The 25,950-nt window shown below is 42.1% G+C and overlaps 1 protein-coding gene across 5 annotated transcripts in view; it reads right to left on the reverse strand.

Annotated features, from left to right (window-relative positions):
• The window catches only part of LOC139281036 (centriolar coiled-coil protein of 110 kDa-like), a 59,658-nt gene that overhangs the window by 28,864 nt on the left and 4,844 nt on the right, over positions 1 to 25,950 (reverse strand). For 4 of the 5 annotated variants that reach the window (XM_070900918.1, XM_070900919.1, XM_070900916.1 and 1 more), the window contains 4 exons: positions 23,890 to 24,058; positions 11,816 to 11,944; positions 6,029 to 7,706; positions 1,575 to 1,702 (listed from right to left, as the gene is read on the reverse strand). In XM_070900918.1, coding sequence (XP_070757019.1) covers positions 1,575 to 1,702; positions 6,029 to 7,706; positions 11,816 to 11,944; positions 23,890 to 24,036 — 2,082 coding nt within the window. In that variant the 5' untranslated portion in view covers positions 24,037 to 24,058. The remainder of the gene's footprint in view (positions 1 to 1,574; positions 1,703 to 6,028; positions 7,707 to 11,815; positions 11,945 to 23,889; positions 24,059 to 25,950) is intronic. The other variant, XM_070900920.1, reaches the window with a different exon arrangement.

The raw sequence follows: 25,950 nt of genomic DNA on the forward strand, positions 1-25,950 counted from the left end.
CCCATTTGGGGAGGGGGGGGGGGGAAAAGAGTCGCTCGGACTGCTTAGTTCCGTGCTCTTGTCCGCTGTGGGGTGGCCCTGGAGAGGGGGAGCGCTAAGGCCTTTTTTGTAACCAATATTTTTATAAGTCTATATGTATCTTTATGGGGAGGGGGATTCTTCAAACAAAAACTATTCTACCTAGGCTTTTTCTTCCCCGTTAAGCTTAAGGAATCCCAAAATGTTACCAGTGTCTGAAGAATCTGCACAAATTGACCATTGAGAAGATGGACCCTCATTTGTGCAATTTCCTTGAGACCCATTTTTTTGGATGAACAAATTCAGATGATCATGAAGCTGGGGAACACGTCAATTTAGTACAACTGGGAACCCTCAAGAATGGTATTTGGGAAGTATCTGTTTGACAAGGCATCCTGGGAAGCATGATCAGGAAATAAATTAGGTTTTTAATCAGCATTGAATAATATAAAATGGTCTATGGCCCCCCCACCGGGAAGCCGTAGAGTACGTGGGTAAAGGTCTAAGGCTATGCTCGTGAAGGAACAGTTTCCCAGTGTTTGTCTTGTGAGCCAGTGCTAAATTCAACTTGCCGTATTTTGCAAGGAAATATATTCCTATTTTATGCTTTAATGGATTACAGGACAAGCACTATTCAACTGGAAATCTGGTGCAGATATACTGTTAGATATAATACAAGAGTTGGTTTGACTGATAAACGTAAGAGAGCAAGTCTGAGACCTAACAAAAGAAAACAATTTTGTTCAGGTGGCTCTTCCCTTATTTACAATTGAGGAAATGAGGAGAATTCATGTAGCGGCATATTTCAGTAGCCAGTTTATGGAGCAGGGGTTCTGTATCATCCCCAAGTCATACTACCTAGATAGTAGGCAGAAAAGGTGTGCTCTGGATCGTTAGGGAACAGGGCGAGGTTCATTTAAGGGAATAATTGCTGACGCCAAAGCAAAATCATTATCGAATGCAACAACCCAAAAATTGTAACGGACCATTCCGCTCACAATTCGCATATTGGGCAACTGAGGTGTGCAAAAGCTGCAAAGATCGAAAAAAAAGGAACAAGGAAAAATAAAAGCAGCTACTGCCTCTCTTCCACAGTACCAACTATCTTCAGTCAGAAACCCGAGGTATTTAACTTTTACTGGTTATTTGTGATCATTACATTCAAGTATTCCAAGTGTCAATCTGGAAAAAGTGGATTAAGGAATAAAAATCAAAGATCAGTACAATTGAGGGAACTTCATACATCACAAAGAGACAGTTGCACAATGTAGGGGAACAAGTGGAAGGATTAAAGTAGGGTATTAGCAGGTTACATGCCCTCCAACAATACTGCAAAATAACAGCTTTCTATCTTTTCCAGGGTCACAATGTCCTTCCTGTAACTTAACCAATTCTGGAAGAACATTATGGCATTGGAAAAGGTGCAAAAAGGCAGATTCCTAGCATTAAACAATAGAAACACCAAATAACCAGCAGTCATTTTATTTATTATGTTTCGTGGATTAAGGTTTGAAGGCAAGTCTCAAAGCCTGAAATGCATCGAGTGCTCTCCCTACCCTTCGCAGTTTCTCTTGTTCCTTCTCTTGTTCCGCAATCAGCATGGAGAGTTGTAAGGTGTGTTGTTCTTCTAATTGCTTTCGCATTTCTACAAAAGCAATCATCTGCTTTGTGATAAGCTCGTCATCTGAATAACAGGAAAAAAAGTTAAATTGAACATTGAGCACTCTTGTAAAAATATATCGGCCTGGATTTTACGGTCAGTAACATTACACTTGTCCACAGACTTTGTGGGCTTTTGCACTGGAACTTGCGGTAATTAGAAATCCATTTCAGCGCAGTGCGTTCTCTATAGGGGATCTGTTACCTGTGAGAATGGGTCAAGCAACTGTGCATCTCTTTAACCTAATCAGATTGAAGAATCCAAAGTCTAAACCAGGAAGTGCAAGTTAGAATATTTAATTCAATGCCAAATCATGTACAAAAAATGAATTAAGGGACAGAAATAAAGATAGAATTAAGAGAGAGCTAAAAGAGACAGAAAAAAAGTAAAGAGAAAATTTTACTTTTTTTTTAAATTAAAAAATTTTTTTCCAACAATAATTAAAATCTGAAGGAATGAGACTCCACGCTTGCAAAATTTTCAATGCCAGAGAAGTTGTTTGGCAGTCCACTTTAGATTGGCAAGCCTTAACTTTTTCTGGCAAGGTTACTGTGCATTTATCACGCAAGTACAGCAAGCTCACGCATTCCATGTGTTTCAATGTCGAGTCTCTCGCTGAGATACTGTGTAGCAAAGCTTCTGGAGGTGCAGGGTAACTCAGACAACAACTTCCTGATTTCCACATTTAACTGAATACGTGGTCGCTGGAAGTTGCTGTCTGATTTACTCAATTGTGAGCGCTGATAGCCTCACCGTTATTTTTACTGCTAAATCTGGGCCAATAATAGTTTATATCTAACAACTGCTAATATGACTAAGATTTAAAAATTTAAAATTTTATAAATTTTAATGTTTCAATTCATAGAAAATATTGACAATGTTTTTTTTAAAAAAGCTAAAAAAATTAAATCCTTCTATTGATATAAATTGGCGATAGTGGCCGTCGTCTGATCCCTCCCTCTGATACAAAGTAGTACAAGTACTGGTCATGTTTCCCAATTAGCGGAAAGAGTTTATGCAATAATCTTACTTCACAGATGTGAGCACTTTAAAATCACAATACAGTCAGACAGTTCCAACATGCCCCACAATGGCTCTCCCATAATCAACATACAAAAACTTTGTTAATATCAGCCACTGATCCCTTCCCCATTCAGATAACAACTTCATGCTTGTTAGAGTATATGCAAGGCTTCACTTGGAACTACAAAAACACCAAATTAAGTCACAACCACATTAACTTTTACACAGATGGAGGGGAATGTTATTCAAAATAACAGCTTGCAATTTTTCCAGTGCCATTGTCTCCTTCCTGTGTTATAGTGACCAGTTCTGGTTGCCATGCTACAGGAAGGACTTGATGGCTTCAGAAAAGGCACAGCAAAAGGTTACCAATCTGATATCGAGTATCAAATATCTGAGCTACAAGGAAAAACGACAGTAGCTGCTAACACTACAACAATTTGTATTTATATAGTGCCCTTAACATAGTGAAACGTCCCAAGGCGCTTCATAAGAGTATTGAGATAAAAAAAATTTGACACCAAGCTGCAAAAGTAGAAATTAGCACAGGCAACTAAAAGCTTGATCAAAGAGGTATATTTTAAGGAGCGTTTTGAAGGAGAAAAGAGGTAGAGAGGCAGAGAGGTTTAGGGAGGGAATTCCAGAGCTTAGGGCCTAGGCAACAGAAGGCACGACCACCAATGGTTGAGCGATTATAAATCAGGGATGTTCAAGAGGACAGAATTAGAGGAGCACAGACATCTCCGGGTGGGGGGTGCAGGGTTGTGGGGCTGGAGGAGATTACAGAGATAAGGAGGGGCGAGGCCATGGAGGGATTTGAAAATAAGGATGAGAATTTTGAAATCAAGGCATTGCTTAACCGGAAGCCAATGTAGATCAGCGAGCACAGGGTGATGGGTGAGCAGGACTAGAGAAAAGATTAAGTGGGAATCTATTTAGGTATTGAAGATTCTTAAAGATATCAACAAGTTGAACCCCAAGAAAGAGTTTATCATGGCACAAGAACAACAATGATGGGGGCATGGGATGAAACTCAAAGAAGGTGAATTGAAGAATCAGTTGTAACTAGTTCACAGAGGATGGTGAGTGTTTGGCAGGTGATCAAGACAGGTAACATCAGTAATGTTAAGAAGGAATTGGACAGGCATTGGTGATTCAGTTTAGAGGTTAAGTAGTGAATTGTGTATTTTGTTCTAAAACTCTCGGACTGCCAAGTGGACCAAAATGGTCTTTGAATCCTGTACACCACTATCCTCTACATACCACAGCTCTGTAGTCAAAAGACCACATCACTGCTTTGAAACAGCAGTTAAAATTCGTCCATAGAAATATATAGAAGTCACAACACAAACAGGCCATTCGATCTAGCCAGTCCGTGGTACATAAGAACAGAAGTAGGACATTCAGCCCCCCCAAGCCTGTTTCACCATTCTATTAGATCATTGCTGATCTGTTTCTCAACTCCATTTCCCTGGATCCCCTCATTGAATGGGGGGGGGGGATGACTTCCAGATTACCACTGCCCTTTGAGAAAAAGTGCTTCCTGATTTCACACCTAAATGGCCTAGCTCTAATTTTAAGATTATGCCCCCTTGTTCTGGATTTCCAGATCTCTGGTATCATTCTGCACTGTACACCCTCCAAGGCCAATGCAGCTTTGGTTTGGTTTGGTTCCCAGATGGGCTCCGAACAACTGAAGCTTCACTTCCTCACTTTTGAACTACAACCCTCTCGAGTTAAAGGTCAACATTGCATTAACCTTTGATTATTTTTTGTACATGTGTACTAGCTTTTAGTGATCACGACACATGGACACCCACATATTCCTTTGCTCCTCACAGCTTCTAGTCTCTCCCCATTAAGAAAATATTGTGATTTGTCTTTCTCAGATTCAAAATAGATGACCTCACACGTGGTGTTTAATCTCCACACGAGTGGAAAAGTTCCAATCTGATTTATCCACCCTATTCCCACATCCCTTCAACCCCTTTTCTTTCATCCACCTATCCAATCTAATCTTGAATGTTGACAGTTTCTGCCTCAATCCTGGAATTGAATTCCATAGCTTCAAAACTCGGTACAGGCAACTCTCGATTATCCGCACACGGATGCAACGAGAAACCATTGTAACGGCATTTAAAATTCCGTGTGCGCGCTGCTGCAGTCACTGTCTCTCGCGACCGCCGCTGACGTCGGAGTCCTTTCGGAATCCCGGAGCTAGACAATCTCCTCCTCGAGGCCACCTGCATGCATGCTGGTAATGTCCATACTTAACTGCCTTGTTACTGTTTGTAGCTGATTGCACAGTATTTATTCATTGAAGTTTGAACTTTATAATATCAACTCATTCTAAGAGAAATCGTTTACCCGGTATAGCCCAATCCCCGAGGGACCCGGATAATCGAGAGTTGCCTGTATATTGAAGTATCGCCTGCCCTCTGCTATAAATCTTCCTTGCTCATGACCCCTCAACTACTTAAAACAGTCTGCTTCTATCTACCCTGTCCTACCTTTTCATAATTTTAAATACTTCTGATAGGTCCACATATCTTTTGTATTTATAATTACTCTTCCTCATACCAAGCAGCATCCTGGCACTCTAAAGCCTTCAATAAACTTTAACCAGAATGCAGCACCTCCCACTTACTGACATTGAATTTCAGCTGCAACTTTTTTGTCTATTCCCCATCTTGTCAATATCTCTCTGCAACTTCCTTTGGCCTTCTAAATAATTAACTATATCTTCTATTTTGGTATCATCTGCAAATTTTACCACTCTCTCTAGGCTTATATTCAAATTATCGATATACATAGAAGAAACTATGACGCTAACACTTAAGGACAATTAGGGATGGGCAATAAATGCTGGCCTTGCCAGCGACGTCCACATCCCGGAACAAATAATAATTAAAAAATTAGTTCCTCTTTCTTGATGCATTTGCTGAAATCTCCATAATCTTCAGCATCAGAAATTTATAGAAAATCACTTGTGCAACAAAAATGTGAATACATTTCAAAACCTTCAAAAATTCTGCACTGACTTAAATTCCAATAGTTTTATCGCAAAGTAACAAATATCAACTAGATCAGCCATGATCTTATTAAATGGCAGAGCAGGTTTGAGGGGCCGTATGGCCTACTCCTGCTCCTATTTCTTATGTGCTGACTACAAAATCAGCAAGAAATATTAGAGCTCATCAGCATCTTTGCAAGGAAAAACACATAGGGACATTAAAGCATGGTCACAAAACCAGTACTATTTTAGAGGACGTGGTTAAGAAAAGAGAATTCAACCCTCTCTGTACCTCAAGAAAAAGCTGTGCTTACCTATAGCAGTAATATGGCTATTTAAAGTCACTTCAGCATCACTCCTGCTAATAGGAACTCTCTGATGTCTCTCCTCTCGAATCCACCTGCTCATCTCCTCAACATATGAGCCTGCAGTTTTAAAAATGGACACTCTGTTTTCTTTGGCACTTAAAGTATCCAGATCTAACTTACGTTTGGCTTTAGTTTCCATGCTGCTTTGTAGATGCTTTTCATTTTCGGAAGACATAACTGAGAGATCCATTTGTTGCCTTGTATTTTGGGTCTGCAGCAGTACTGGAGATGGATGTTTGACATCATAGGATTTGTTAAGCTCAACAGGGGAACCTTGTTTAGCATTTTCAATCAGGCTGCTCGTCTTTTGGCCACTGAGATTAAGTCCGTTCTGGGGTTCCAATAGCTGGGATATTTCTTGCTTATTTACAAATAATGGAGAAGTCCTTTCCAAATCATATGAATCTTTGTGAATTAAGCTCCTTAATGGCCCTTGAACTTCATTACCAATTATGGCTCCAATCATATTTATTTCAGATTTCCCAGAAGGTTCAGTGCATATATATTGTGAATGACCTTTTGTAGGAACATCATTTACCCTTCCCAAACATGTCAGAAGATCTTTCAGTTTGCCAGGAATTTTTGGAGTTTCTTCTTGATTGACAGCTGCTAAAGCTTCATTTGGCACTGCTCTCCTTACATCTAGACTACAAATATTTATTTTACCGTGATCTATCCCAGGTAGCCCCTTGAACCTTTCTTTTGGGCTTAGCTCATAAGCATTCACTGGGTTATTAATGACAATATTGGTCGATGTCCTGGGACGTCTTTGGTGCATTTTGGGACTGCGACTTGGTTCAGGGTTGGGAAGTTTGGCATAGGATCCCGTTAGGCTTTTAAGCAAACTGCTTTCGTGTTCATATGTTGAGCTGTTTATCCAATCTTCATCTGAATCGGATTCTCTAGATAAGTCTTTTATTGACTTTGCTGGAAAGTCTACTTTTGATGAACTACATAAAACCGAAGTAGAGGTGCTAACTGCTGTTTTATCATGCATTTCCAAGCTTTCACTGATCATGGAGGCAACTTGTGACTGCAAAGATGACCTCCCACTGCTCGATTTATCAACTATTACAGGACTAGAGCTCCGACTTTTGTTAGAGATTCTGTTTCTTTCTCTTTCCCAGTCATTGATTTTAACACCTTCATTTTCTTTATCCGAGTGGCTTTCATTTGTACCTTCCTTGGAAGCATTTTTCCCATTGCGTCGATTTTGTTCTCTCTCTACATATTCTCTCGACTTTTTAAGCAGATTCTGGAGGCTCAGTGCATAATGGTCAGGAGATTCCTTTACAGGTACATCAGTTTTTGATTCTCCTTTCTTGGGACTCACACATACTGAAAGAGTGTTATTAGATTGGATACTGCAAGTGGATTTGGGAAGCTCACTTATTGGAGAGGAACAAATACACTTATCAGAGTCTTCAATGGCAATCTTTTCCTGTAATTTTAATAGCGACTTAGTTGATAGAATGGTGTCCTCAGGTTTGTCAGAATAGCTTGTGAAAACTGAAGAATCGCCAGTATGCTGTACTGTTGTGGAGCCATTTGTTGCATCAATTCTTCCTGAAGTTTGAGCAACAGAGTCTTTGACACATTCAGTGGTACTTGGCACTTTCCATACCTTTAAAAAAAGAAGTTTTAATAAATCAGGATCAACAATGCAAAATGTAATAATTTTATGTGCCACCTGTCCTCTCCATTTCTAAAATATGCTATGCATGCCTGAACTTTGGACAACTTTTTATAATGCTACTTTTTCAGTACATTATGAAGCAGTTAATAACAGAAAATTAAAAACGATATATTTTGAACTTCAAGCAGACAAAATTGAAGTCTTAGCCTTTGAAAAAAAAAGTCACCACTTCTATTAATTATATACAATCTGAAAGCATCACCATCTCAAGTAAAATATTCAGAGACTGCAGGAGGTCCATCAGAAGTGAAGCATAAAATTGAATGTTTGTTGGCAACCGCTGGTAGTGTAACCTAACAAAATCCCACACCATGTAATGTTTTGCTTTTGGTATCCAAGTACACAATTGTAAACACAGTAAGACAAACCTTCTAAATGACCTGCGATACATGGAAAGGCTTTTTGCTAGCTGAAATCATTACATTTTATGAATCGCTAACTAACCATAGCAGTAAAATTTGATTAAGAAAAGTAGCAACATCATTCATAAATAATCTGGCTAAAAAAGCCAAGTGTTCATAAGGCAAAACCAAATGTAATTTTATTTGAATCTGTCAGGCCAACTCAGATTTGCTCCATCAGAATTCCATTTAAAAGTTACAAAAGAATTGTGTTTAATTGAAACAGCTAGCCTTGAAATTTCTCCATTGCGAAGATGCAAAAAATTCAATCTGGCCAGGCAGGGGAAGAATTTGGTGCAGGACTTAGTTAAGTTGGGTCTATGCATGCTCCTCTTCTATTATCATTGAAAAAAATGAACAGAAGTGGCAAGTAATATTTGTGCCACATAAGTAACTGGCAATGACAATCTCCAATAAGAGAGCCTAACCACCTACCCTGGACAGTCAATGGCATTACCATCGCTGAAACCCCCACCATCAACATCCTGGGCGTCACCATTGACCAGAAACTCAATTGGACCATGGCTACTAGAGCAGGTCAGAGGCTGGGTATTCAGCAGCAAACGACTCATTTTCGAATTCCCTAAAGTTCCTCCACCACTTACAAGGCAAAAATTAAGAGTGTGACAGAATACTCTTCACTTGGTTAGAAGTGTGCAGCTGTAACACTCAAGAAGCTCAACACCATTCAGAACAAAGCAGTGCCCTTGATCAGCAACTCATCCACCACTGGCTGCAGTGTGCACGCTCTACGAGATGCATTGCAACAACTCATCCATGCTTCTTCGTCAGCACCTCCCAAACCCGCGACCTCTATCACCGAGAAGGACAAGGGCAGCAGGCACATGGGAACACCATCACCACCAAGATCCCCTCCAAATCACACACCATCCTGATTTGGACATACATCACCATTCCTTCGTTGTTGCTGGGTCAAAATCTTAGAAATCCCCACCTAACAGCATTGTGGGAGCCTCTCCATCTCACGGACTGCAATGGTTCAAGACAACAACCCATCACCTACCTGTTCCGCTTGCCTTGTGCTCACACTATGGTGGGAAAGTAGCTGAATCAAAATTAGGAATTTCTTTAAGAATTTTGGCTGGCATAGTTGATCCACTTACTCTGAAGTAAGGTGCTACAGTGGTATCTGTCTCACCACAACCCCACCCTTCAGTGAAATGGGCACCCCAGTAGCATCAAGAATAACCACCTACCCAAAATATCTCAAAGTCCCCCACCACATATTTGAGGTAGGGACAGAGGCACTCATCTTTATGGGGTAGCCGGAAGTTCCATCCAACCAAGATTCACCCTCAAGAGGCGGAAAAATACATTTCTATGCTCCTTTTTCTAAACTTCCCTGATGGCTCAGTGGGTAATTACAAGAGTCAGAGGCAGAAAAGACATAGGTTCAATACCTAGAATGTCCTACCAGCTAACTTAGGAGTGCTGCAAATAGCATCAGCACTGTGCTATTTCAACTGATCAGAGTTCCAAACTGATTTCATACAGATCTTCTCTGCTAGCCCCAACCCCCAAAAAAGCAGAACCTGGACTCTGCGTATGTGGAACATTCTACCCATGTGAAGATTAAGTGTTAAACAACTTCAATTATCTAGCCCTATTTCTCCCCATTCTTTTAAGATTTTTGTACTCATCAACATTAGCGCTAAGGGAATATTTTCACTTCAGACAGCCAGTGTCAGTATTAAGACTCTCAGGTTAGGTAAAGCATAGCATGAGACAGAGTAAAGCTCCCTCTATTTTACTCCCACTATGTGAGACAGCCCCAGCTTCAGAAGAGCGCCCCTACAGTACCAGTGTGGCATTTTTCCATTTCCCAATCCAACCATCCTTTGACCTGCTATCGTGGTTGCCAACAAGTGCCAAACCTGAAACAGTTGTGTGTAGACTCTTTCCCACTAGAAGCAGGATTGAGTACCCAAACTCATCTCACATTAGACACATACAGTCAGCAAACAGTGATATTCTACCATCAGTCAGGACTGGATTTGAACCCAGGTCCCAGAGGCAAAAAGCCAACAACTAACCCACTACACCATCCAGTGCCCAAAAGTTCATTTTTAAAACAGCATTGATACAATTTTCAAAAATTGAGTGTAGATTACCTATTATTCACAGGTAGTCCAGGAATTGCTGAGGCCTTAAGCACTGCACATGTTAAATTTCTCCTATAACCATCTGTCTAATTACCAGATCAGTAAATCGATCCTGCCCATTTTTCCATAGACAGCCTGACTCTGGTCTCAAGTTTATAACAACAACTTGCATTTATAAAGCTCCTTTAAAATAATAAAATGTCCCATGGTGCTTCGTAGGAGTGTAATCAGGCAAAAATTGATAGCGAACCAAAGTTGATATTAGGACAGGTGCCCAAAAGCTGGGTCAAAGAGGCAGGTTTTCAGGAGCGTCTTAAAGGAGGAGAGGTTTTACTGGTGATTTTAAGGTCTACATCTAAGCTTCCTTAATTTTGATTTCCAGATTAATATTTCATATCCCTCATGCATTTGAAACTAGAGGTATAAAAATTGCAGGACAGTCCACCTTTCAAAGACTAAAACTCAAAACAGAGTTCTTGGGATATCGTCGCAGTTTTATACAAATTAAGAAATGTTGAAAGAGAACCTGGTTTTAAACGAAGATCATTTAAATCCTTAATTTTCCAAATTAACATCCAGAGCAATCTTTTGGTTGTGGAGGGATGGGTGGAGGCAGCGAGAAGCCAGTTTCTCCCCACCCCCGCTTATAATATATGACACTACTAGCAAAGAAACAAAAAAAATCAATAAACCATTATTTCTTTGCTGGCTAGAGATCTTAACATACATAACAGCAACTTATGAGTTGCAGACTAAAGATTGAAAATGCGCCTTGTAATCTTGTGCACAATAAAATGGATACCTCAGTGAATTTAGTGAGATATCCATTGTCTCCTATATATTTTCCTTATGTCTAATTTAACAGTAGTATACTAGCAAGAGGAGTTTGAATTGCTCTCCATAAACTAAAGCATTAGGGAAGCCACACACGCCTGACATGACAGCATATTAAAAACCTAAAAAAAAGTGGCACCCAAATTGCACATAGCAATGAGATAAATTACCAGATAATCTGTGTTGGTTAAGGAATAAAAGGCCAGGACACCAGGAGAACTCCCTACTCTTCTTTGAAAAGTGCCATGGGATCTTTTACATCCACCCGAGATTTCTATTTAACATCTTATCTAAAAAAGGCAGCAACTCAAGTCAGCGAGGCACTCCCTCAGTCTAGATTACCTCCCTCAGTCGAGTGGGACTGAACCCATGACTTAGAGGCAAAATTTCTACCACTGAGCTAAATATGTCACAAAAATAGTCCACATTTTCTTGTATTATAGTATGGCAAATATCACGACTGTCATACAATATAGTTCATGAATGTACCAAACTATTTACTTGGACAAAGGAAAAATAGCAACACTAATGGTTCCAAATTACAATAGTCAATTTGTTTTAAATGTCATAATGATAATGAAGAAAACTATAAAACCTCCTCTGAACTTGCAATTTTGCTCTGGCATTTTAAAATTCCTGTTTAAAAATCTATTACTATAAACAAAGGTAAATAGCTAACCTGTACATTTTCAATGATTTCTTGCACACGGGTAAGTAAGGCACTTTTCCTTGCTTTCTGCCGGCTGAGTTCCAATTCCACAGCTTTTTGCCTGTACTGCTGCATCTCCAGCTTCCTTTTAGTATTCATCTGCAAGAGGAAAATAAAAGTTTGATCCAGTTTGGTGGAGCACAACAAGCTTTCAACAAATCTGTACCTCACTATAATGATCTAATTTCAAGCCTCCAAGAACCAAGCTTAATCAGAAAAAGTACCTCCACCGTCTATTGTGAATACTACTTATTCGTACAACTTATTGGATGATGAATAGCTCAAAGCTGAAGCGAAGCTATCATATAACCAGCTAAAGCTCAGTCCCATCAAAGCTTATGATTAACTATTGTGCAGAGGGTGTTTTCCTGTTTAAAGGACGCTATGCTTACAAAGTGCTCATTTGACAAATTAAAGCAAACCATTGGTCATCATGTGATCTTGAGATTTGAAGCTATTCTATCCACAAGAGACAAAACTAGCTTGTATCGGCAACAACAAACACACATACAGTAGCACTTAAGTTTGATCAAAATGCATTATCTTCCATAAATCCGTTTCACAGACCATCCAAGTTAACTTAGTCTGGCTCTGAATTTTCTTCCACATAGACTCCAGGTAATGTTTGCCAAAACTGAGCAGTCAACCTACAAGAGGTTGCCATTGTGCATTTGCCTCTGCTAGCTACTGCAGCAGTCTGTCCATTGCCATTCTTCCGATACTACGGAGAGGTATACACCATTTATAAGATACAGACTGTCATGTATCCTACATGGCTACTGTTTCTATCACAAGGTGTGCCACTAGAGCGCACAGCAGTGGGAGACTTGTAGGTTACCGGTATAGGTGTATAGGTGTGCCTGGTCTAGTATAAAAGGCAGGCCATCAGGTGTGTGATCCTCACTCTGGAGTTATCAATAAAGGACTAAGGTCACTACAGTTCAAGTACAACACACTGCCTCGTGGAGTCAGTATCAGAGCATCTTAGGGCATAACAATTGGCAACAAGATTACGGACTTTCACGCAAAAATGGCTACCCTTGGTACGTTGTAGCAGTTCGCCAATGGTGATGATTGTGGAGAGGCTCGACCATTTCTCAACAGCAAATGACCTGGCAGGAGACAACCCGACCACACTGGCTGGCAAGCGCAGAGCTATCCTGCTAACCAGTTGTGGGGCCGTCTATGGCCTCATCAGGGACTTGCTGGCACCAGCGAAGACAACGACCAAGACGTATGAGGAGCTCGTAACACTGATCCATGAGCAACTCAAGACCAAGGAGAGCATCCTCACAGCCAGACACCGGTTCTACACCCACCGACGGCCTGAAGGCCAGGAAATCGCGAAATACGCTGCAGACCTCAGGAGGCTGGCGGCACCGTGTGATTTTGGCGACCACCTCACCGAAGCACTGCGGGACATTTTTGTCATTGGAATCGGCCATGGGGGCCTTCTTCATAAGCTACTGTCGGCGGATACCACAGGCACAATGCAGAAGTCCATCTCTGTGAGCCAGGCATTCATGACGTCGACCTGTGGCTCTAGGCAGATGACTCATCCTCCGGACTCAAACCCGGCAAGTACTGAGCACAGAGTGGGACTGTAGAACGTGAACCTTCTCAGGGAAGAGAGAACAGGCACCCCCCAAGTCCCTTAACTCAGAGTCCGTCGAGGGGGACTAGCCGAGTAGCCCCATGCTGGCGTGGTGGAAGGAATCACAGGGCTCACCAGTGCCGTTTTAAAGACAATGTTTGCAAAGGCTGCAGCACAAAGGGCCACCTCCAGCGAATGTGTAAGAGAAATATGACTCACTGTGTCGATGAAGAGTCTGCAGATGGCCATGAATCCAGCGCGGATTATGAAACGGTAGTCAGAGAGGCAGCTCAGCCCCACGATGAGGTATACAGCATGTTTACCTGCACCACCGAATGTTCCCCGTTGAGGATGGAAGTCGAGATAGATGGCGTTCCAGTCTTCATGGAAGTGGACACGGGGGCAAGCCAGTCAGTAATGAATAAAGAAGCCTTTGAGGCTGTGAGACAATCAAACTGAACGACCCAAGTTGGTCCCGGTTCAGGCAAAGCTGCGCACCTACACCGATGAACTTATCCCAGTCGTTGGTAGTGCGGATGTAAAGGTACTCCATGATGGCATGGTGCACAAGTTACGTCTGTGGATTGTTGCAGGTGATGGACTAACGCTACTCGGAAGAAGGTGGATGGAGAAGATCCATTGGAAGTGGGAAGACTTCACTCCTCCAGCGAATGACGTCCTCTGCGCTCAGAGGCAAAGCAAGCCCTCACCCGAGGTTGGATCCAGCACCAGAGAGCAGACCAGCACAGCACCCGAGGCACAGCAATAAGGAAAAGTCGCGTGATCACAATCGGAGCTACAGGGTATTCATAATAAGTAATGAAACGTTGTGCGATGCAGGATTTCAACTGCATACAGCCAATGCAGCGGGCAAACACCCATCGGGAGCACACAGGTCCAGCGAGCTACCCAACGTTGTGGCCTGCGTCCCTGGGACCAGAGTTATGCACCATGGAGTGTGGCCACAAGCAGCCAATACACACGAGCTGCAGAGCAGCAATCTCATAGAAACATAGAAAATAGGTGTAGGAGTAGGCCATTCGGCCCTTCTAGCCTGCACCGCCATTCAATGAGTTCATGGCTGAACATTCAACTTCAGTACCCCATTCCTGCTTTCTCGCCATACCCCTTGATCCCCCTAGTAGTAAGGACCTCATCCAACTCCTTTTTGAATATATTTAGTGAATTGGCCTCAACAACTTTCTGTGGTAGAGAATTCCACAGGTTCACCACTCTCTGGGTGAAGAAGTTCCTCCGCATCTCGGTCCTAAATGGCTTACCCCTTATCCTTAGACTGTGACCTCTGGTTCTGGACTTCCCCAACATTGGGAACATTCTTCCTGCATCTAACCTGTCTAACCCCGTCAGAATTTTAAATGTTTCTATGAGGTCCCCTCTCATTCTTCTGAACTCCAGTGAATACAAGCCCAGTTGATCCAGTCTTTCTTGATTGGTCAGTCCCGCCATCCCGGGAATCAGTCTGGTGAACCTTCGCTGCACTTCCTCAATAGCAAGAATGTCCTTCCTCAGGTTAGGAGACCAAAACTGTACACAATACTCCAGGTGTGGCCTCACCAATGCCCTGTACAACTGTAGCAACACCTCCCTGCCCCTGTACTCAAATCCCCTTGCTATGAAGGCCAACATGCCATTTGCTTTCTTAACTGCCTGCTGCACCTGCATGCCAATCTTCAATGACTGATGTACCATGACACCCAGGTCTCGTTGCACCTCCCCTTTTCCTAATCTGTCACCATTCAGATAATAGTCTGTCTCTCTGTTTTTACCACCAAAGTGGATAACCTCACATTTATCCACATTATACTTCATCTGCCATGCATTTGCCCACTCATCTAACCTATCCAAGTCGCTCTGCAGCCGCACAGCATCCTCTTCGCAGCTCACACTGCCACCCAACTTAGTGTCATCCGCAAATTTGGAGATACTACATTTAATCCCCTCATCTAAATCATTAATGTACAGTGTAAACAGCTGGGGCCCCAGCACAGAACCTTGCGGTACCCCACTAGTCACTGCCTGCCATTCTGAAAAGTACCCATTTACTCCTACTCTTTGCTTCCTGTCTGACAACCAGTTCTCAATCCATGTTAGTACACTACCCCCAATCCCATGTGCTCTAACTTTGCACATCAATCTCTTGTGTGGGACCTTGTCGCACGCCTTCTGAAAGTCCAAATATACCACATCAACTGGTTCTCCCTTATCCACTCTACTGGAAACATCCTCAAAAAATTCCAGAAGATTTGTCAAGCATGATTTCCCTTTCACAAATCCATGCTGACTTGGACCTATCATGTCACCTCTTTCCAAATGCACTGCTATGACATCCTTAATAAGGAGGGCAATGGCACCGGTATTGATACTCTGCCCCTGATCGGCTCAGTCTCTCAGGCACCCGATGGCACCAACTGCCACAACCGTGAAAGAGCAAACTGTGCTAAGGCACAGCCCCCAGATCCCATCGCCACCAAGGCCATACCCAGTAACAAAGGATCACCCGGAACAGTTCTCCCCAAATGGACTGGGACCAGCCAGGATCCCAAACCAAACAACGCCCAGGCAAGCGAGTCAGCAGTTCCCTGTGCACTGCTAGATGATAGCTCCTCAGGAGCAGCAGCGACCCAGGGCACACAGAAAGGACATGGAGGTCACAGGCATCAGTGAACCTGCCCGACGCTAGGAGCAACGGCAACAGCCCCGAGAGCAGACAACTTGAGTCAACCGGGTTCCCACTGCCAGCACTGGGTATCGCGCCACCACCAGACTGCCTGGACATCATCCAACAGTTCTGGAACTAGCTTCTCCTTACGCACCGGTTACCGATCCCCAGTACATATCGATAATGTATCTCACCAGTCTAATGCACTTGTCTCACAACTGAACCACAAATGTAATGCAAACTTGTGTTTCTGGACTTGAATGTATATGAATGCAATAAGCCTCCAGCATAATCTATATGTTGCGGGGGGGGGGGGGGGGGGGGGGGGGGAAAGAGAAAGAGAATGGAGTGGTCAGGGACACACATAAACAGCAACCACCAGCACTACTGCCAACAAAACACCAACCACTCACCCAAGATTGAAATGACCCACCAAGGGTCAACTAGATAGAGCCAAGCCCAGAGCATAGTCAATGCAGAGGAGATTTGCACTAAAGGCTTGGGGGAGAGTGATGTCATGTATCCGACATGGCTACTGTCTGTACTATCACAAGATGTGCCACAAGAGGGCACAGCAATGGGAGACTTGTAGGTTACCTGTACAGGTGTGCCTGGCCTAGTATAAAAGGCAGACCACCAGGTGTGATCCTCACTCTGGAGTTATCAATAAAGGACTAAGATCACTACAGTTCAAGTACAAGACATTGCCTCATGGAGTCATTATCAGAGCATCCTAGGACGTAACAGAGACAAACCCAACTTAAAACATCATCGACTTCAGTAAATTATTATTGACATTACTTAAAATAAATCTAGCCATGTAGTTGTAAACATGCACAGTTTACAGGTCTAGCTCAGAAGAGCTAGATTTAAGTGCCAGAGTTATCTTAGCAGGAATTCACTTCATTGAAAGCCCAAACAATTTGAATTGCAGTAACACTGTAAATGCTAGCAAAACAAGCGCCAGGTTATAATTTCTCTGTTAATAAGTTTAGAAGCCACCATCTTCACTACATTTCCAAGATTTGGTAACTTGGTTAATCTGCTATCAGTTGTTGAGAAGATGCTGGAATGCATTATTAGGAAAGTGTAACAGGGCACTTTGAAAATCATAATATAACTAGGCAGTCAACATGGTATTATCAAAGAGTAATCATGTTTAACAAATTTATTAGAAGTTTTTTGAGGATGTAACTAGCAGAGTAGATAATGGGGAAACCAGTGAATGTAGTTGTAAACATGATTTCCAATTCCAAAAGGCATTTAATAAGGTGCCATATAAAAGATAATGCAAGATAAGGGCTCATGAAATTGGGGTTAATATATTAGCATGGATAGAGGATTTATTAATGGACAGAAAACAGAGTAGGGATAAACGGGTCATTTTCCGGTTGGCAGGCTGTAACTAGTGGGGTGCCGCAAGGATCAGTGCTGGAGCCTCAACTATTTACAATTTATATTAATAACTTGGATGAAGTGACAAAGTGCAATGTATCCAAGTTTGCTGATGATACAAAGCTAGGTGGGAAATTAACCTCCAAATGACATAAAGCCTGCAAAGGGATAAAGACAGTTTAAGTGAGTGGGCAATAAGGTGGTAGATTAAATATAATGTGGGGAAATGTGATGTTATTCATTTTGGTTGGAAGAATAGTAAACAGATTGGCCCTGAAATTCCGGTGTCCCAGGTCCGTACGAAGTTTCTATGGACCCGGGAAGGCATCGGAAAAGCCGGTTTTCAGCACACAATGTGTATGTGCTGAAAACTGGCTTTTCCGATCCGTCAAGTTTCTGGCTTGACAGATCCAACGCATATCGGGAGCGAGGACACTTGCAGGGCAAGATTTCCGATATTTACGAATATCTTGCCCAGCAAATGTTCTTTAAAATCTTGCGCCTGTGTTTAAAAATACACAAACATTTTAAAATAAAGTTATAAAAACATATTTTATTGTTAAAAACCCTCCCCACACCGGAAGTTTATTTTAAGGCTGAATTAAAAAAACTTTTTTTTAAAAAGTCAGGAAAATATATTTTTTAATAACTTTAATTTAAATGAATGTTTAACATGTAGTTTATTTTCTATTTTTTTTATTGTGTTTTGGGCGTTTGGGGGGGGGGGGGAAAAAAGAGTTCTCATTCAAAAAGATGCGCACTTACGGAACTCCTTTTACTATGAATGAGAATCTATACTACACCTGATTGGCTGCTGTCACCAGATCCCGGCCTGTGCACGTCCCCATGTGCACGTGCTGCGATGCACAGTCACGAGAGGCCTCAAGTTCGGAAGTTCCAACGGAAGTTGCAACAGCAACAGGTAAGTGCGCATCTTTTTTCTCTTTTTCTTTCATTTGCCCGCGGGAAGAGCTCGACCGGAATTTCAGGGCCAATATTTTTTTAAATGGGGAGAACTATTACATGTTGGTGTTCAGAGAAATGTAGGCGTTCTTGTACAGGAAATGCATAGTTATCATGCAAGTACAGTAAGCAATTAGAAAGGCAAATGCAAGGGGGTTGGAGTACAAGAGTAATGAAGTCTTACTACAACTGTACAGGGCTTTGGTGAGACCACACCTGGAGCAATGTTTCCTTTTATTTTTTTTGGCTGCACAGCCCCTTTAACGGGCTGCAGGGCCCATTCAAATTCCCGTGAATGCACAGTTCTTCCTACTGTAAAGGCAGCAAGCGGCTGCGTAGGAGCTCCAGAAAGCTGCATGGTTGCACAGCATAAAGGGAACATTGACCTGGAGTACTGTGCAGAGTTTTCGTCTCTTTATCGGAGGAAGGATTTACATGCCTTAGAGGCACTGCAACAAAGGCTCACAAGATTGATACCCGATTCCTTCAAACCCACCTCTTTGGTCACCTGCCCCAATTTCTCCTTATGTGGCTCGGTGTCAAATTTCTTGTCGCATAATACTCCTGTGAAGCGCCGTGGGACGTTTTACTACATTAAAGGCGCTATATAAATACAAGTTGTTGTTGTTGATGAGAGGGTTATCCGATGAGGAGAGGTGGAGTTGATTGCGCCGATACTCTCTGGAGTTTCAAAGAATGAGAGATGACTTCATTGAAACATGCAAGATTCTGAGTGGGCCTGACAGGTTAAATGCTGAGAGGTTGTTTACCCCGGCTGGCGAGTCTAGAACTAGGGGGCATAGTTTCAGGATAAGGGGTCGGCCATTTAAGACTGAGATGAGGAGGAATTTTTTCATTCAGAGGATTCTGAATCTTTGGAATTCTCTACCCCAAAGGGCTGTGAATGCTGAATCATTGAGTATATTCAAGGCTGAGATAGATAGATTTTTGTACACTAGGGGAATTCAAGGAATATGGTGATCGGGCGGGGAAGTGAAGTTGAAGTCAGAGATCAGCCATGATCTTATTGAAGCTCCTAATTCTTATGTTCTTAAATTGTCAGTTACCCTTGGTTCCCAATGGCATCAGTTGAATAGCAGGTGGTATTGTGAGCCTCCAAATGGCAAAGATGTTCCAATACTTAGCCTTAGAAATCCATTGGCAATGACAATCAACTGGAAGGCCAACCATTACAGGGCAACATTCTTTTTAAACAAAGCTAAGGATAAGACCATAAGATATCAACTTACAGAAATAACGACTTCAATATATTTACAAGAGTAATTTTCAAAATATTTTATTGCAGAATACTGCATTGTTCTTTATGCACTATTTTGGCAGAGCATTGCCACACATTTGGCAATTTCTATCACCCACTCCAAACAGGTCACACTCCAGTGACTTCAGCACAAAATCTAGGATGACACTCCAGTGCAGTACCGAGGGAATAAAGATCCTATGGTACTATTTGAGAGCAGGGGAGTTATCCCCGGTGTTCTGGCCAATACTTATCCCTCGATCAACATCACTAAAACAGATTATCTGCTCATTATCACATTGCTGTTTGTGGAACCTTTCTGTGCACAAATTGGATGCCGTGCTTCCTACATTACAGCGGTGACTTCAAAAGTACTTCATTGGTTGCAAAGCACTTTTGGATTTCATGTAGTCATGAAAGGTGGTATATAAATGCAAGTCTTCCTTTTTCTCTTAACTGTTAAGCTTTTCCCAATTGCCAGCACAGGAGTATTAAAGCAGTTTACAAATTTATTGCAATACACAAGTTTTTGAGCTTAGGTTTCGACAGGACTCTAAATTTGGCTCTACAGAGATCTGAGTTAGTGTATAGCTGAAATGGGAATATAAAAGAAAAAGCTAACAGTCGATCAGCAGTTGCATTGCTCACAGGAAACATAGAAACATAGAAAATAGGTGCAGGGGTAGGCCATTCGGCTCTTAGAGTCTGCACCAACATTCAGTAAAATCATGGCTGATCATTCAACCTCAGTAGCCCTTTCCTGCTTTCTCTCCATACTCCTTGATCCCTTTAGCTGTAAGGGTCATATCTAACTCCCTTTTGAATATATCTAACAAACTGGCCTCAACAACTTTCTACAGTAGAGAATTCCACAGGTTAACAACTCTCTGAGTGAAGAAGTTTCTCCTCATCTCGGTCCTAAATGGCTTACCCCTTATCCTTAGACTGTGACCCCTGGTTCTGGACTTCCCCAGCATCGGGAACATTCTTCCTGCCTCTAACCTGTCCAATCCTGTCAGAATTTTGTATGTTTCTATGAGATCCCCTCTCATTCTTCTCAACTCCAGTGAATACAAGCCCAGTTGATCCAGTCTCTCCTCATATGTTAGTCCTGCCATCCCATCAGTCTGGTGAACCTTCGCTGCACTCCCTCAATAGCAAGAATTTCCTTTCTCAGATTAAGAGACCAAAACTGAACACAATGTTCCAGGTGTGGCCTCACCAAGGCCCTGTCCAACTACAGCAAGACCTCCCTGCTCCTATACTCAAATCCTCTAGCTATGAAGGTCAACATGCCATTTGCCTTCATCGCCTGCTGTACCTGCTTGCCAACTTTTAATGACCGTTGTACCATGACACCCAGGTCTTGCCGCACCTCCCCGTTTCCTAATTTGCCGCCATTCAGATAATATTCTGCCTTCCTGTTTTTGCCCCCAAAGTGGAGTATTAAACAATGCATCAGACAACATATGCCCCATATGCACAGTAAACCATGTACATAATACTATGTAGCACAAAGTAGTATTCCAGAAAACACCCGTTAGGCAAAAAGCCACAATCAAAAGATATGCGGCTATAATATTTTTTTTAAACTGTGCACATGTGTCGGAACTTTAGGCCTAGAAATTCAATTGTGCAGCGCTCATCTTCCAGGCGCTAAACGGCGTCCAATATGGCAGGCAGGAAGTGCCGCTCATTACGACCCAGATAGTCGCTGCCCACCATATTGTTGTAGGCAAAAAAAGCCGTCCAGGGCCCACACCTGAAACAGGCGTTCGGCTCCTTTGCATGTGAAAATACGGAGCCCAATGCCTGTTTAAGGCTGTCTGCAATATTGGGTTGGCCTGAGCCAGCCAGTACCGCTGCATTCAGGAAAACAAGTGACCTAACAGGCGGTTTTTACTGGATCGTGTGCAGGCCACCACTAAAAAGGTGAAGATTTTAAAATATACCTACCTGAATGTGGAGCCGCGAGGAGCAGGAGTGCTCCTCCCGACCCCACATTCAAAGAACTGCTGCCGACCACCTCTTCTCTGCTCTATGGCGACTTCGTCCCACCCTCGATCCACAGCTTGTGGTTCAATGATAATGAGGCCCGAAATCCAATATTACGTGCCCCTCAGGCCGATCCTTGCAGGTGCAGGGATCGTTCAGTGTGTTCGCTGCACACCTGTTTTTGCGCACGCTCGAATTTCTGCACTCTAGTGTCACAATCAAATTTATAAATTTATGCCAAAAACTTCTTGCAGTTGATTGAATGTTCTGACAGATCGCAAAAGCCGGTTCTTGTTGCATGCGCATCGAGCACTGAGAACCGGCACTTGCGAGGCCTCTTCGGGTGCGTGCGCACATCGTACACACCCGGAGAGGCCATAATTTTCAGCCCTTTGTTTTAAAAGGGTTGCAATCAATGTTTTTTGTTGTGAGAGGCCAATAGATTTTTGTTTCAGAGTCATGTTGAGTTAAATAGAAACTGAAATCTATATAATCTGTATGAAGTAGAGACAAAGAAAGGTTGCCAGTTGAGTTTACCCAGAATTTCACTTCGGAAGTATCGAATTGGCAATGACTAAGAGTCAAGAAATAAAAGAACCACCGCCCCATGAGGTTCGCATACTTAAAACCGTGCGCTCCTGGGCTCCACGGGGGAAGTACACTGCGCAGAACTCTGCAGTGTTTGAAACGAAGTTCTTGCAGGGAGGATCGCACAAGGTAGGTGCGGATTTCCTTGCAATGTTGGCGGCATACTCCTTAGCTACGTTGCTGACTGAAAATTCTGGCCCAACATGCTGTGAATAAGTGATCTTTTCTCAGCAGCAACCCAAAAAGAAATCCCAGCTAGGGTACACAAGTGTATTAGGGCCAGATCCAGTGCAATACACAGTCAACCATTCAAGAAACCAATATAGGAGGAAACAGGATTTTACAGATTAGGAGAAAAGAAGCAATTTCCATTTGAAAGAACAAAAAGAAATCCAAAGTACACAATTAGTAAATAAAAAAAAGGAAATAGCTAGCAAATAAATCCATACCCAACTGAGCCATCCACCCTCTCCCAGCCAAAAAAGAAACTAGAAAAGACAGAAGAGGACATGTACTGAAACAGAAAAGAAGTCCTATAGAGACAGAATCCGAACAGGGATAGAAACAACATGAAGATAACAGGGAAAGACAAGAGTCTGACCATATCCTGTGAAATACCACCTGCAATGCCTTGCAAGATCTATTAAGTTAATAGAAAATGTATCTTTATTTTGCTTTTATAGTTTAAAATAAATGGCTCTTAGTATCACTGAAATATATTGGTTTGAATCTTCTGATGGAGTCAAAGAGTCAAGAAAATGAAGGGGCTCGAGACAAACTGCTAAACATTAATATTGTTTAGACAGATTAGGAGGTTACATGACTTATCAAAAAATTTTTTAAGAGCTGGAAGTCACTTTTTTGTTCAACAAGGGGCAGAAAATGTAGTCTCTCATTAGCAGCAAGTTGTATATGGACTCGTGTTCAAAGCTGTATTGTATTGCAATATTATTTTCTTTAAATATGTGATGTTTTATGCAATCACAGTATAACAGAAAATAATTTCTATTAAACAGCTCAAATGCACAGCTCAACATCTTCGTTCTGAACAAGTATATTCCAGTCTTCAGAAAATATACAGTTAGCAAATTATTTCCATTACAGGTTGAACCTCGCTTATCTGGCTCTGGCACTCTCGGGACCTGGCCTATGTCGGATGAGGTGGGGGGTGGTTGGTGGGCCCAGCGGCACCCGAAGCATTGGCGCGACCCGAGCGGGTCCGAAGAATCGGCGCGGCCCGATCCCCCAGAGGGAGCACTGAGCGGAGGAACGGCCCGCCTGAGGACTGTGGCTGCAGGAGTTCCAGCAGGGTGCTAAGGCGGATGTAGCCGATAACCCTGACATTGAGGAGAAAAATTATATTGGTGAGTACCCTGTGCTAATTTTTTTTTTTTTAAATGTAAAGGATTTTGATCTGCCGCGTTCTGCACATGCGCCACCTGGCAGCCAGGAATGGTGCCGGACAAGGGGTGGTGCCGGAATAAGGGAGTCCCGGATAAGAGGAGTTCAACCTGTATTATAATCTATGATATTTAATTTACATTTTTCAAGAGACAAAATGTGAGTCATACCAGAGGAGAGAGCACACCAATCCCGTGGAAGTGGATAACAGAGATGCTCTTCTGCCAAATTGATTGCAGAGACTCATTTTCCACCACCTCAGTCTGAATCCTGTCCAAATGCCTCTTGTAGAACTCCTCATATTCCTCCATTCTCATCCACTAATTCTTTGTTCTATAGCTGAGTGAAGAAGTGAATTACAGGTTACTGGGATTATAACTGCCATTCCAAATAAACCAGTTGTGCAACTCCAAATATACTTCAGGTAAGCATTTTTCTCACCAACGAAAATAGAAGAATTAAAAATAAGTTTTATACCAAACCTTTATTTATAAAAATGGCTAGAAACACAAAGTGGAGCATTGTGTTAGTACAGGTACAACGTCTCAAATCCAGCAACATCAGGACCAAGACAATGTCAATTTTCAGAGAAGAAAACACCAGAGCGTCCGAAAAGCGTACATATGCTACTGAGACAAAGTACTAATGGTGGTGTGGGTCAGGTCGGGTCGGGTCGAGGGTCATTCGGCAAGGCTCAGACCCATTGCACGCCATTTAAAACATAGCGGCGAAGCCAATAACTAGTCCGGCCCGCCAGTTTTTGGACAATTCCGGATTTTATTTCACTGAATGTCTGATTTTCGGACAGCCGGATTTGAGACGTTGTACCTGTATGATGGCTGCAAATGGACACCAGTAGTTCTCGTAAAAACAGTACGTTACCTGACAACCAGTGTAACTAATTCATGAATTACCCAATGTGTATTTTTGTAATCTGGATTTCAAAGCTTTCTTACAGTTCTGTTTCAACCATTTCCAAGTCTGCACGACAATTAAAATATGCAAAAAATGTGTTTTGAAAAATGTTTTAAAAATTGCTACCACCGGACCAAGACCGAGCTCTGTCAAGCCCGTGTGGTGGCTGGTGTGCAACGGCCACCACACGTTAAAAAAATCCACGCACAGGCATCTTCCACCCTTCAGGATATAGTTCGGGACCTGGAATATTAGGTCCTTCATTGAAACACCTGTGAACTCATCCCTTTTTGGTGTGGAAGCAAGTCATCCTCGCTACAAGGGAACGCCTATGATGATGATGACTGAAGCTACACTTTACGAAGCCTGGAAATTCCTTCATATTTTCAACTAAAATCTAGTAACTATTTTTTTTAATTACCTGCAATCTGAAAATAAACAGAACAAGGTTTGTGAATGCACGCAAACAGGTTTAATTTGATTGGATATACAGCGGATACAGCAGCTTTTATTTATTGCAGTACTCTTTTTCCTTCAATAGTGACAAGTCCCGGAGCAAAACATGATTCACTGGAAAATCCCTATATAGATCACACCTTTACATAATGTTTCATGAATACACCTTTTGCACCAGTGATATTTTTAAATTGCACCAGCTAGCTACAGCTGTACAAACTACAGCTACAACCATACATTGCATCTTATACTAGGTAATTACTTTACAGGTCCACTGCATTAATACTAAGGCTCCAGCTAGATAAATACATAAGGGAGAAAAGAATAGAAGGAGGATATATTGATAGGGTGAGATGATAGAAATACAAAGAGTGGGTGGAAGCTCGTGTGAAGCATAAATACTGGCCTGTGTTGTAAATTCTATAGAATGTGGATTAGCATAGTCCTCACAAACCCCCAAAACCATCTGGTTGGATTGGTTTTAAGTTAAATTACAAATTCAAAACCAATTAAAACAAACTTTCAAGGGACCATTACCATAAAATTATCTCAAATGATCTTTGCAGTGCTGAACAAAAGAAATGTTGCCCAGACCTGCAATGCACAATTTTTTTTGCTTCTCAAATTTCACTTTTAGGATTGAATAGAGTATTATTTAATCTACAAGTAAACCGCTTTTATTTCATTTGATTTGTTCATAGAAATCAGGATTTATACCACTTTAGAGATTTTATATTTTAAGAGATGGAGGAATGATTTTTGACTGCTCATTCAGGCACTAAAAAGTCTCCCAGGAGACCAAAAGGTCTTGCGCTGAAACGTCGGTTTAGCCCTCGTTTAGCGCAAGGCACCATCTTTGT

The sequence above is a fragment of the Pristiophorus japonicus genome, chromosome 15 (assembly GCF_044704955.1).
Source record: "Pristiophorus japonicus isolate sPriJap1 chromosome 15, sPriJap1.hap1, whole genome shotgun sequence".
In the NCBI taxonomy this organism is placed as follows: domain Eukaryota; kingdom Metazoa; phylum Chordata; class Chondrichthyes; family Pristiophoridae; genus Pristiophorus; species Pristiophorus japonicus.